General features: G+C 38.1%; 1 protein-coding gene and 1 long non-coding RNA gene across 2 annotated transcripts in view; one reads left to right on the top strand and one right to left on the bottom strand.

Annotated features, from left to right (window-relative positions):
* plaa (phospholipase A2-activating protein) overlaps nucleotides 1–5,404 on the top strand; it is a 28,162-nt gene extending 22,758 nt beyond the window's left edge. The window contains exons 12-15 of the mRNA XM_052020427.1: nucleotides 849–920; nucleotides 1,410–1,526; nucleotides 1,732–1,899; nucleotides 4,642–5,404. Of these exons, the coding sequence (XP_051876387.1) occupies nucleotides 849–920; nucleotides 1,410–1,526; nucleotides 1,732–1,899; nucleotides 4,642–5,210 (926 nt within the window). The 3' untranslated portion in view covers nucleotides 5,211–5,404. The remainder of the gene's footprint in view (nucleotides 1–848; nucleotides 921–1,409; nucleotides 1,527–1,731; nucleotides 1,900–4,641) is intronic.
* Nucleotides 5,405–5,535: 131 nt separating this feature from the next.
* On the bottom strand, nucleotides 5,536–12,592 carry LOC127572795 (uncharacterized). The gene is made up of 3 exons (XR_007956690.1): nucleotides 12,292–12,592; nucleotides 9,863–9,967; nucleotides 5,536–7,050 (listed from the first exon to the last, which is right to left on the bottom strand). It is a non-coding gene; the product is annotated as an uncharacterized LOC127572795 (long non-coding RNA).
* Between the last annotated feature and the right edge of the window lie 95 nt (nucleotides 12,593–12,687).

The raw sequence follows: 12,687 nt of genomic DNA, 5'->3' as shown, positions 1-12,687 counted from the left end.
TCTCCAAAATCAGATTATTTATGAAGCCTTAACCTGACTTTGGTTATCCTTCATATTACAGTAATTCCAGTAGGTAATTCTGTTTTGATTATGTTAACTACAACATGTACCACTGTTACTGTTTTTTTAAGTACTCCGAAAAACAGCAGAAGTTTCTCTGTTTGTAATTGGATAAATTGTGGTACTCCTTCTTCTGTATCCCAAAACTTGTTTGTTTTTATTTCAGAAAATTATTTAGCTTTATTTCCTTGGATTTATTTGGCAAGGGGTTAATCTAATCAAAATATGTTTATGGGTTTGTCAGTTTTTCATATCCAATTTCACTTGCTATGGAAATCCAGAACAAAAGGACATGAACTTAAAAGTTGATCATAAAGTACTTGGATACACAAGTCATTCTATAAAGAGTATTGGAAGTCTGAAACTTTGTAAAAACTAAAATGTTAGTTCAATGGAAATCTTTAAGACAGATTTCTAGACTGTTTAACTATATGTTTTAAGTATCGGGGTAAAGGTAGTGAAATGAGGTGGAGGTAAAGATCAGCCATGATGTAATTGGTTGTGGGAATGCATGTCCAACTGCTGTTTATGTGTTCTCAGTTCCTGTCTTGTTCAAATTTATTTTAAATGAGGACCCTTTCTCCCCCCACTCCATTCATACATGGTGGCAGCTTGTGGAATGAGTTACTCCCGGTATTTATGGTTTTTGGGAAAAAAAAAGTTAAGTTGGGCAGGTACTGATGTTTATCTGTTGCAGCTGAGGGTATGTCATGTACAGTTGAGGTTGTGTAAACATTTTATATCCATACTGATGCTAAGCTGATATTCACTGATTATTGTTATCACAGGATCTGGTCGGTATGTACCTGGCTCTGTAACATCTAGCCTTACTCCTTCTGCAGGAGGTGACCCATTTACAGGTAAAGTTTTAAGAATGCATTTGGGAAAAATAAGGTTTCCCCCACGGTTCAGTGAACATTGTAAATTGCTTGCCATTAACCTTTTTCATACATAAAGAAATGCCTGTTGCGTCTGATTTTCTATTTCCCAAGGACTATTTTAATTGGCAAAAAGAAGAATTCATTTATGACAAGTGAGTTCAAGCCTATAGGCAATAGACCAAGGTGGCATGACATTGAATTCAGGGCAAGAACGTTATCTGGTGACTCTTTGAATTTTGTAAATTTGGAAAGGGTTTCATTAAGCTTTTAAATTTAATCCTAGATTTTTAGAATTACTAGCTTGTGGTGAATAAATTCAACATGTGATTTGCCAGAATGTGTGAACTCACCTATTCTGTGGATTATTCTCAGGCCACAATAAATGTAGTATTCAATGACTGAGTGAAACAGCATTATTCTTAAAATATGAAAACTGCTTTTACATTATAAAAACATTGTTGTTCACAGGAGGAAATGCTTATGTTTCTGTTGATGGACGTGCACCCACTACATCCATCAGTAACCCTTACTTTCCCAAAAAAGATCCTGTCACATTTGATCAGGCTAATACAATTCAGATAATAGGTAAGTGTCCTTACTCTGTCTTTATTGAAACAAAGCTCTTGATGCCATATTTGGTTAGCCAAGATATTTTACTCTTCATATCTTCCCCCAAAGTATTTGGTATACATTGCATTAATAATAGTGTTTTTCATGGCAATTAGACTAATTCTTTTAAGGTGTTTCATCAAATAATAGTTGTTTTTTTCCAAAATAATTATTGTTACAGGAAAACTAAAAGAGCTGAATGAGAGCACACCTGCTGAACAAAAACTATCTGAAGGTGATCTGCAAATGCTTGAGAAATTTCTTTCTGTTGTATCTAGTCCTTCTGCACAAGAGACTCCCACAGCACAACAATTGGAGACTTTATGGAAAGCTGCTCAGTGGCCAGAAGGTAGATAAATAATGATACAAATTTTTAAAATAGTCTAAATGTATTTTTTGACACTTGTGAGCAACTGAAAGTTAAAAGAAAAATCTAAATCTTTATAACTGGTGTTTATGACCATTTACTTTTTTTACATTTTGCCATTGCTGCAGTTGAGGACACCTACTGTAACACATCTTCTGTATAGAAAAATGTAACTTCACTTTATTGCTTTACAGAGCATGTTGGTTTGATATTTATCAGTAGTAATATGTACTTGACTAGGAAGCAAGTTCTGTTTTCCTCAATATGATGGCTTTGTTGGTTTTGCTAGTTAGTCTACTAGCTGTTACAGTATTTCATCAGTAGAGAATAGGGACCTTTTAACAAGGACTGGATTTAAGTGAAGGTCTTGCCACAAGTTTTCTTCTGAAGTATGTTTGTGAAGTTTTAAGTATTAAGATTTTGCTGTTCTAATTGTTCAGTTCTTGTATCTAATAATATTACTTTAAGTGAAATTAAGTTGTGCTTCTGCTTCTGGTTTTGTTATAAATGCCTGTGTAGAATGAATGGGGAGAGGATTAGCATCAATTTTAAGACCCTGTGAAAGAATGATTTTGACATTTGTTACCAAGTTTATATATTACTGCTTGCTTAGAACAAAGTATTGGGAGAGTATTAACCTAGGAAAGAACATGGGGGTGAAGAAATAATGCAGGAATAAAAGGCAATGCACAAAAGATATGGACTTTCTTAGTCTACAGTCATATTTACATTTTTTGGCAACTTTTAGACTTATAATATCTTGAATTCTGCTACTGTTCTCAGAAAATTCTTGATTTTGTGAGCTCCCTGTAGGCAGATCTGAAAGTGACAATCTCTTGCAACTAGTTACGCAAGCATCCAATTTTCTGACTGAAGACTTGGGGGGTGGGGGGGGAACTAATTATTATCAGTATATGAGTTCATTTTAATATGTTGCTATACCTAGAAAAGGATCAATATCAATGAACATGAGCTGTGTGCAAGCCTCAACCAATGATACTGTCTTCACATTTGCCTTTCTTCTAAACCTTTAATGTATTGGGCCCTTAAGCCCTTCTCTTCCACCTCCAAATTGTGCAATGAATTTGGAACAGCGAAAGTATCCAAACTTGTCTTCAATGGCATGATTTCAAAACTAGCCGCCATCAAGGTTTTGGCAAAGAAAAAATGAACTCTACATAATCAACCAACATATTGTACAAATAAATCACAAGATAATCAAAAACTCAAAAATGATCTCCATCGGAAATCAGTTCCACCACTGAGGTATAAAGGAGTGGACCCAGTCCTGGGGATCTTTGTATTCAGTTGTTAATGGGTAAAGAAGCCATTCTAGGCAAAGGATTGCACGCGATAATGAAATCTGCTGTGGCTTTTTCCTTGTCATTACACTTTCTTTGCACCCTCCCTGGTTTCCTTACTCACACCTATATATAGAGAGCAAACACTTCCAAAGATATCCTCCACTACTAAATAGTTTTCCTTACTTTGATATCAAGATTGTTATCAAGGTTGGACACAAGAAATGTGTACAAAAATAAGGGGCAAGTTCACCATTAGTTTACTCGTAATGCCAATGAATATCTCTTCACTTGCAGGCACATACAAGGAATCAGTATGATTCTGACAATGACAGTTCTCTGTGTAGTCTTTGCCTGTGTTTTCATTAGAGCATGGCACTTAGTCCCCAAAAGAATTTCCCTCTTTTATTGCAGTTGCATTAGACCATCAAATTTTCAATATTAAGGGGACCAATGATGACCGTGTTTAGTAAGGACATAATGGCTGCATAACACTTAGTGCTGTCTGTGTGGAGTTTTCACATTCTCTCCGTGACCACGAGGATTTCTACTGGGTCATTTGATTTCCTCCTACATTCCAAAAGTATACCAGCAGGTTAATTAGCTACTGTATTTTACCCCTTAATGTAGTTGTAAAGAATTGAAGGGTATGTGAGAGAGAATAAGTTGCAAGATTACAGGGAAATAGAGGGAGGAATGGGACTGCTAGGATTGCTCTGTTGGGTTCAATCCTGGACCTGTTAGGATGAATCATGGTCCCCTTTGTTGTAATAAGTAAACTGCTGCTGTGCCAAAGTGAAGAAGTAGACCTTTTTACTATTATCTAAACAAGTTTGCATTTGTGCAAGTTTCACTTTAGAAGCTGCTGTTTTGCTAGATGTCGCATTCTCCAATTAAGTGAACTAGGCTGAATTTTTGGACAAATTTTTCATGTCGGTCTGTTTGAAGTGACTAACAGTTGTTATTTCTAGACACAGGGCATTATTATCTAAAAAATTAATTTGTTGTGCCAAAATTTGGTACATAAAAGCAAAAATTTGGCATATTCTGGAAACCTGAAATAAAAAGAGCAAGTCATGCAACATTTCTGGAGAAACAGTTAACGTTTCAGGTTAATGACCTTTCATGATTAGGCTTCCACTATTAAGCTGAGAGGTCAGTTTTTTATGGTGGTGGAGTTAACAGAAGCATAAATTTTCAGAGGTGTAGAATTGATTTACTTTTGAAAGTCATAGACCCATTCTAAATAGACCAGTAAGGACAACTTAAAGTTCTTCAAAATTTTATGGAATATTACCACGATGTTTCAGACATAATTTATGCATCTTTTCAAATACATTGTTAACTTTGTGCTTTCAGTGTGTTATCATGAAAAATCAGTAATATGTTATTTTACTTGTTTTTAATCTCTTTCCTAATTTAGACATAGTGTTTCCTGTGTTGGATATTCTGCGTCTGGCTATAAGACATCCCACAGTAAATGAACATTTCTGCAGTGAACACTACAGCAAACAGTTCAGCAACTACCTCTTAAACAAGATCAATCTACAGGGAAAACCAGCTAATCAAATGCTTGTCCTCCGAACAGTCTGCAACTGTTTTGCTAACCAAACACATGGTTCAAAGCTCATGATGTCCTTGAGGGAGGCAATACTCTCTCAAGCAATTGAAATGAGATCAGCCAGCAACAAGAATGTTCATATAGCACTGTCCACTTTGATATTAAACTATGCAGTAAATCTGCACACAGGAAATGATATTGAAGGTAAAGCAAATTGTTTATCCATTATAAGTGCAGCCATAGAAGTCCTCCAAGATTATGAAGCAATTTTTAGACTTTTGGTGGCTCTTGGGACAATTATAAGTGATGATCCAAATGCCTTGCAACTGGCTCAATCATTGGGAGTTGATTCACAGATCCGAAAATATTCTTCTGTTTCAGATCCAGCTAAAGTTGGGGACTGTTGTAGATTTGTTCTGAAGGTGCTGTAATGTCTGATTATAGATTTTCAAGGGTTATAGCCAAGTGGTATTAATTTTGATTACATTATTCCTTAAACTCTGGTAAATAATTCATATGGGAGATAAAGAAACTCTAGAATGTTTGATTCTTGTGACAAAATTGTTGCAGAGGTACAACATACAATAGCAAGAATAAAGGAATTGCTAAAATATTTATATTTGAATATTTTACTTGTTTTGTTTCTTTGAGATGTTTCCAATAATTTAAGATTGTGACCTTTTATGTATCAAATTGCACCTGTAAGCATCTCAATTTTCCTCATTTCATCATTTAATAATTTCTCATTTAAATTGCACCTTTATTCACAGACACTTTGAGAGCATTATTAATATTTTCTGAGCTCATTTCACGTTGTAGGAATCCTTGTTATCCTTCTGTGTAAACCATCTGTACGGGTTTGTTGGAGTATGAAAATTCCATCAACTCCTAACATGGATTGAGCACTCTGTCGCTCCCATGCTCTATTTGATGGATATTGGAATTGGTTTATTATTGTCACATGTACCGAAGTGAAAAACTTGTCTTGCATACTGTTCATGCAGATCAATTCATTACACAATGCATTGAAGTAGTACAAGGTAAGACAATACAGAATGCAGAATAAAGTGTAACAGCTACAGAGAAAATGCAGTGCAGGCAGACAATAAGGTGCAAGGTCATAACAAAGTTGATTGTGAGGTCAAGACTCCATCTTATCGTAATAGGGAACCATTCAATAGTCTTACAACAATGGGATAGAAGTTGTCCTTGAGCCTGGTGATAGGTGCTTTCAGGCTTTTTGTATCTTCTGCCCGATGGGAGAGGGGAGAAGAGAGAATGTCCAGGGTGTGTGGGGCCTTAGATTATGCTGGCTGCTTTACCGAGACAGCGAGAAGTATAGACAAAGTCGATGGGGGGGTGGGGGGAGGCTGGTTTCCATGATGTGCTGTGTCCACAACTCTGCAGTTTCTTGCGGTCACAGGCAGAGCAGATGCCATACCAAGCCATGGTGCACCCAGATAGGATGGTTTCTATGGTGCATCAATAAAAATTTGGTGTCAAAGGGGGCATGCCAAATTTCTTTAGCCTCCTGAGGAAGTAGAGGCGCTGGTGAGGTTTCTTGGCCATGGCATCTATGTGGTTGGACCAGGACAGGCTATTAGTGATATTCACTTCTAGGAACTTGAAGCTCTCAACCCTCTCGACCTCAGCACCATAGATGTAGACAGGAGGATGTGCACCGCTGCCCCCTTCCTGAAATCAATAAGCAGCTGTTGTTTTGCTGACATTGAGGGAAAGGTTGTTGTCATGACACCATGTCACTAAGCTCTCTTATCTCCTTCCCATACTCCATCTCATCGTGACTTGAGATGCGGCCCACTACAGTGGTACGATCTGCAAACTTGTAGATGGAGTTAGAGCAGAATCTGGCCACTTAGTCATGGGTGTATGGGGAGTAGAGTAAGGGGTTGAGGACGCAGCCTTGTGGGGCATGGAGATTTACAGGTTTTTAATGTTCAATATAGTGTACCGTATTAATAATCTGTGCTGTGTTTACCATTTTATCCTGCAATTGAGCTTCAAGGAAGATCAAATATGTTTAATTTTATGCAAAATGTATTTATTTGAAAGGCAAGTGAAGTCACAGAAAGGAGTAAACTAGTTATATATAGTTTGTTTCATGTGCTGTGCTTTCCTAGAATTGGGTTACTCCAAATTAATTCTTGGACGTTCAGCACTGAGATTCCATTGTTTCCATTGGAACTGATCCAGAATCACGCTGTTACGATGTTACCAGTACAACTTAGTAGGAAGTCCCAACAGCTGGTTCTGTAGGTAAAAGAAATAAGATTCTGAATGTTCATTTTATACCCAAATACAAATGAGTGCTTTAAATAAAAAAATACTCGTGCTCTTTCCCAGTTCAAACTTGTGACTGATAAAATTAACGTAGTGAACTAGACACAATAGAAAAGTGGCTTTCACAGTGAACCCGTAGGTGTATTTCAACTTTCCATACATCATTCTTGTAGCCAAAGTTTTTGCCAAACTTTAACCATAATACGACAATGTCTGAATGTACAGTTGGCATAGTTTTACCATGCTGATAGACCCATTAGCAATAGATCATTTCCCCCAGTGGTTCCACCTTACGTGACTTGATCTTATCGGTGATGAAGATCAAGTATATTAGATTAACGTAGCTGATGTTTGTAATCTTTTGTACATATTTTTTGTATTTAATTTTTGGCCCTAATTGTAATTATTCTAAAATCATATGAACATAAAACCTAAAATTGGCCATCTGATGTCCATAGAATATCCTTAGGTATGTTTTTGCTCTTAGATGAATTCATATGCTTAAAAATTACAGTATGTTTAATCTGCAGCCCTGTAGATACCCCCCCACCCCCCCCCCCCCCCCCCCCCCAAGTAGCCCAGTCATGGCTCAGTTGCTGATGCATTTGCCTTCAAGTTAGAAATTGTGGGTTCTGTCACTTGAACAGAAACATTTACAGAATGCTGCATTGTCAAAGGTATGATCTTTTGCTTTTTGCTTTCTAAACTGGGCATAAAAGATGTCATGGTTACAGTGAAATATAGGTAAACTCGCCAAGATATTTCCCTTAACATCACTAAAACAGATAAACAAGTCATTACTACACTTCTGTTTGTGGGCATTTTCTATGTACAATTTGACAATCATATTGTTTATAAGTCACTACACATGACTGTAAAGTAACTACAGGTCCTACAAAAAAAGCCTTGAAATAAGTCATTTGGTCAAAATGAATAATTCCCAATTTCAGTATTTAGATTAACTTTGAGATTTTAAAAGCTCTCTTTTGACCATAACTAACGTAACCATGTATTGCCAAACTATCGAAAGTTGGTGTTATTTCTCATCTTGGACTTCTTTCAGTGGCTTCATGTCAAATTTGCATTTTGTAACAAGATGTAACTCTTGTGGAAATGATACCAAGTTGTGTGTGACAGTTGTATTTGATGCTTGATAACTACAGGCAAAACGAGATTCACTGAAGGGGGCTTGTAACTGATGTAGAAAAATGCTTTATAATGCCTGCTGTTGGGACAAATGTAGAATATGTACAATCTTAAAACAGTAAAGCAATGGAAGAAGAAAGAGATCTGTCCATTTTCATGCATGGATCCATGACCTATTCAATACGAAGAGATTGAATAGGATTCAAAAGACTTAAATTTATATGGTGCTTATCACAGCCCCTGACAACAGAGTATTTATGAACCATAACGTACTTTTGAAGTACGATGACTTGTAGATAATATGGCAACCAATTTATGCACAGCAAACTCTCAAAAACTGGCTTATTCAAAAAGGAGCTATATAAATCTGAAAGGTTCAGGGCATTTTAGTGGACTAGTGTTAATTTTAGTGGTAGTGATCAAGGGAAACGTCTTGGCAAGCTTGCCAATATAACTTCACTGTTTTCCAATTGGCACCATGATAGTCTTTGTCAAGTTTAGTGAGCAGGTGCGGCCTCAGTTCCACATCTCATCCAAAGGACTGCATCTTGGATAATCCAGTTTCCAGACATTAATGGTCAAGTGTCTGGTGTGGAACTTAAAACCCACAACTTATAAGTTAAAGCTAAATGCAGTTGAACCATATTTAACATGGCTATTTAAAAAGACGTATCTGAAGGATAGTTGATTAGGCATTTTATATTCTCGTTAGTTTTCATTTAGAATAATGTGCCTCTCATCAATGAGCAGATGTTTAGGTTTAGAAAGGGCACAATGGAAAACTATATCAATTTAAGGTGTGTTGCTTACCTGGAGCCTAAAAGCCTGGAGTTTTGAGGAGGATGATTTGATCACAATTTATAAAACAATGAATGGATTTTTTGGTGGAGATCATGTATATCAACTTCTAAAGACATTTGAAACATTGGTACATAATATGGTCTTGTCTTCAAGACTGAAAGGGCTGCAGCAGCATGGACTGGAAATTGGCTATGTGACCGGAAACAGTACTGAAAGTTTTTTTTGAATTGGAGAAAATCATGCCATGGAATTTCCCAAAGGTTGGTAGCAGGACTTCTGCTTCTCTTTAATACATGTTAATGAATAGGACAGCACAGTGATGCAAATAGTAGAGCTGTTGCCTCAGTTTCAGTGAATGGGTTCAATCCTGACTTCTGGATATTTGCATGTTCTCCCTGTGATCACATGGGTGTCCTCTGGGTGCTCCAGTTTCCTTCCACGTCCTAAAATCTTGGTTGTTGGGTTAATTGACTACTATAGGCGAGTGGTAGAATTTGGGGGTGGGGGGGGGGGGGTTTGATGCAAATGTGAGGAAAATAAAAATAGAGTTAGTGTAAGTTGTTGCTTCACAATCAGAATCAGTTTTATTATCACTGACTCGTATGCTGTGAAATATATTGTTTTGTGGCAACAGTGCAAAAAAGGAATAATGAGGTAGTGTTCCTGGACTGTTCAGAAATCTGATAGTGGAGGGGAAGAAGATGTTCCTAGACAGCTGAGTGTAGGGTCTTCAGCCTCCTGTACCTCCTCCCTGTTGATAGTAACGAGAAGAGGGCATGTCCTGGAAGGTGAGGGTCCTTGGTGAAGATGTCCTCTATGGTGGGGAGAGTTGTACCTGTGATGGAGCTGGCTGAGTCTACAACACTGCAGCCTCTTGTGATTCTGTGCATTGGAGCCTCCATTACCAGACTGTGATGCAACCACTCAGAATGCTCTCCATCTGTAGAAAGTTGCAAAAGTCTTTGAATGACATACCAAATCTCCTCAAACCCCTAATGAAGTAGAGCCCCTGGTGTGCCACCTTCATGATTGCATCAATGTGTTGGGCCTAGGATAGACCTGAATGTGCAGACTCAGTGGTCTGAGAGTGTCTTTCCATGCTGCATAACTATGACTTGCTCTCTGTTGTACAGGGTATAATTTTTTTTAAACTTTGCAGATGTAGATGTCACCAAACCTGGAGATATTGTGAACTGTGGGGATGGTAAGTGAGTCTAGTAATATAGACAGATGGTGGAATGGATGGACAGTTTGATGGAATTTAATGCTGAGAAATGTGAAGCACTACATTTTGTTCAGAGGAATCAGAAGCAGTGATGTAAACCGGAGGGTACAAATCTAAAGTTAATACAACAAAGAGCTATTTTCCAAAGTTTGCAGAAGGTTGCACAGCAAATTGAGAAATTGGTTGAAAAAGCATAGAGGGTCCCCGGCTTTGTGTAGAGGCACAAAATACAAAAATAAGGATGTTGTGATGAGCCTTCATAAAACTGGTTCGGCCATAACTGGAGGATTGTGCCCAATTCTGGCACTATATTTTAGGAAAGCTATAAAGGCTTTAGAGAGGGTACAGAAGAGATTTATTAAATTGGTTTTACAGATGAGGGCCTTTAGTAATGTGGGAAGGTAGGAAAATGTATGGTTGTTGTACTTAGAACAGGAAGTTGCAAAGATTTGAAATCATGAAGGGTACAAACTAGATAGAATGCAACTATTCCCATGGACAGAAGGGTCAAAACTAGGGAATGTAGAATAAAGGTAATTGGTAAAAGAATCAGAAGTAACATTAGGATTTCTTGTATGTGGTTAGGGGGGGGTTAGAAGTAAAGGTATTATTCAAAAGGGAGCTATATAAATATCTGAAAGGTTTGGGGCATTTTAGTAGAACACTTAATTTTTAGCTTACTTGATTAGTTAATCTTCAATTGATGGAGAATTAAAAAGTAGTTCAGAACTTTCACCCATGTTTGGGGGAGGGACAGAAGCAAAGACGAGGGAACTGTAAAGAAACTAACCTTATCACATAATCAGAGCAATAGTCCTTTCAATTTGTGCAGACTTTATAATTCCAGATGATGAAAAATGAATGACTGAAAAGCATCTACATTTCCTTGTGGATAAATATGCTACTTTGCAATTAGAGTGAAGCATTCAGGAGTTTTTTTTAAAGAGGGCGAAGCTCTGACATGCTGCTCCAACTCCTATTTGCACTACTTGGCTCAAAAGCATTACATTGAGTTCCTGGTGCATACTCTGGGCTTTCAACTCTTCCAAGTTTGTCCAAGAATCCCCAATACTTAAAACTTCTCAGGCACTGCAGTGAGCAACTGGAGCCTTGTTTTTGAGTACATTGGAGGAAGTTTGAAAGAGTAGTGCAGCAGTGAAGGCTTTGGTGTGTGGATAAATTGAAAAAGCTGGGGTCATTCTTAGCGTCGACTGAATTAGCTTTGATAAAACCTTCAGGGATCATAGGATGGTTGATGAAGTAGGCAAGGATGGAAGGAAGCAGATTTGAAATACTGACAAAAGAATCAAAGTGATGTAAGGAAAAAAAGTGTGTAGTTATTGTAGGAATTCACTGCCTTCGGGATGGTGGAAGTGGGTTATCCATTTCAAAAAGTAATTGGATAAGGGAATAAACTGGAATTAACTGGATTGTTCTTGCATAAATTTAACGTGGCGTTGATAGGCCAAAAAGCCTGTACTTAAAAGGGACATCTTTCTTGTACGATATCGAACTATGTCACCCTATCTTCATGATTTCCTAGTCTGAACATCTGCCCTACAAATAAAGTCCCTGACTAGGAAATCAAGAGTAGAATTTCTGAGTCAACAGAGAGAATTGCTGGTACTTAGCTGACTTTAAATAAAAATAAGTTTAATCTTGTGTCTATGTTACCGATTCTTCCAGTGTTGACTTCAGGAAACTGCTGGCAGGACTATTTCGCCGGGGGGAGGTGGTCAAGCCCTGCTGGATAGCACCCAGGAACCAAATATTTGTCTTTAGTAACTGGCTACAATAAAGGGGTGGGTTGGTAGCAAACCCGTATTGGAAGGGATACTATTAAATAAGCCACCAGCCATCCCGCCCGACCCGATCTTAGTCCGTTATCCAATTTCATGTTCCCAAATTGGCCACCTGACCTACAAAAATCAAACCTGAGTCATTCCGATTCCAGGATACGATGATCAGCGACAAAAGCCCAGGTTTTTGCAATCACCCGCAATTATTGTCGGCTGATTTCCAAATTAACGGAAACTTACCTTGGGGCTATCCTCCCAGTAGCAATTTCCAACAGTAAGAGCTGAAAATGCTCAGCGGGGCAGGCAGTGCCTCAGGAGCGAAAAGTAAGCGGGTCAGGTCTATAAACTCTTATGATGAGAGGGCATCGCTCTACAACATAACTCTGTTTTTCACTCCCCTTGTATTGGTTTATTATTGTCACTTGTACCGAGCTACAGTGAAAAACTTGTCTTGTATAAGGTACCGACCCTTTCCCTACTGAGACTTGCAATGGGAATCTCCAGGACGTGCTGGCACTGGGGACCAGACCAGCCCACTCCCCCAAAACTCAGTGCGTTCCTTCCGTGTTCGCCGCGCCACCAACGCCCTTCATTGGCTGCGGCTGACCAAGCGCTGACGCACGTACCACGTCCTCT

The sequence above is a fragment of the Pristis pectinata genome, chromosome 7 (assembly GCF_009764475.1).
Source record: "Pristis pectinata isolate sPriPec2 chromosome 7, sPriPec2.1.pri, whole genome shotgun sequence".
Taxonomy (NCBI): Eukaryota; Metazoa; Chordata; class Chondrichthyes; order Rhinopristiformes; family Pristidae; genus Pristis; species Pristis pectinata.
The sequence above is the reverse complement of the archived record's forward strand: the minus strand, read 5'-3'. Positions and strand labels throughout refer to the sequence as shown.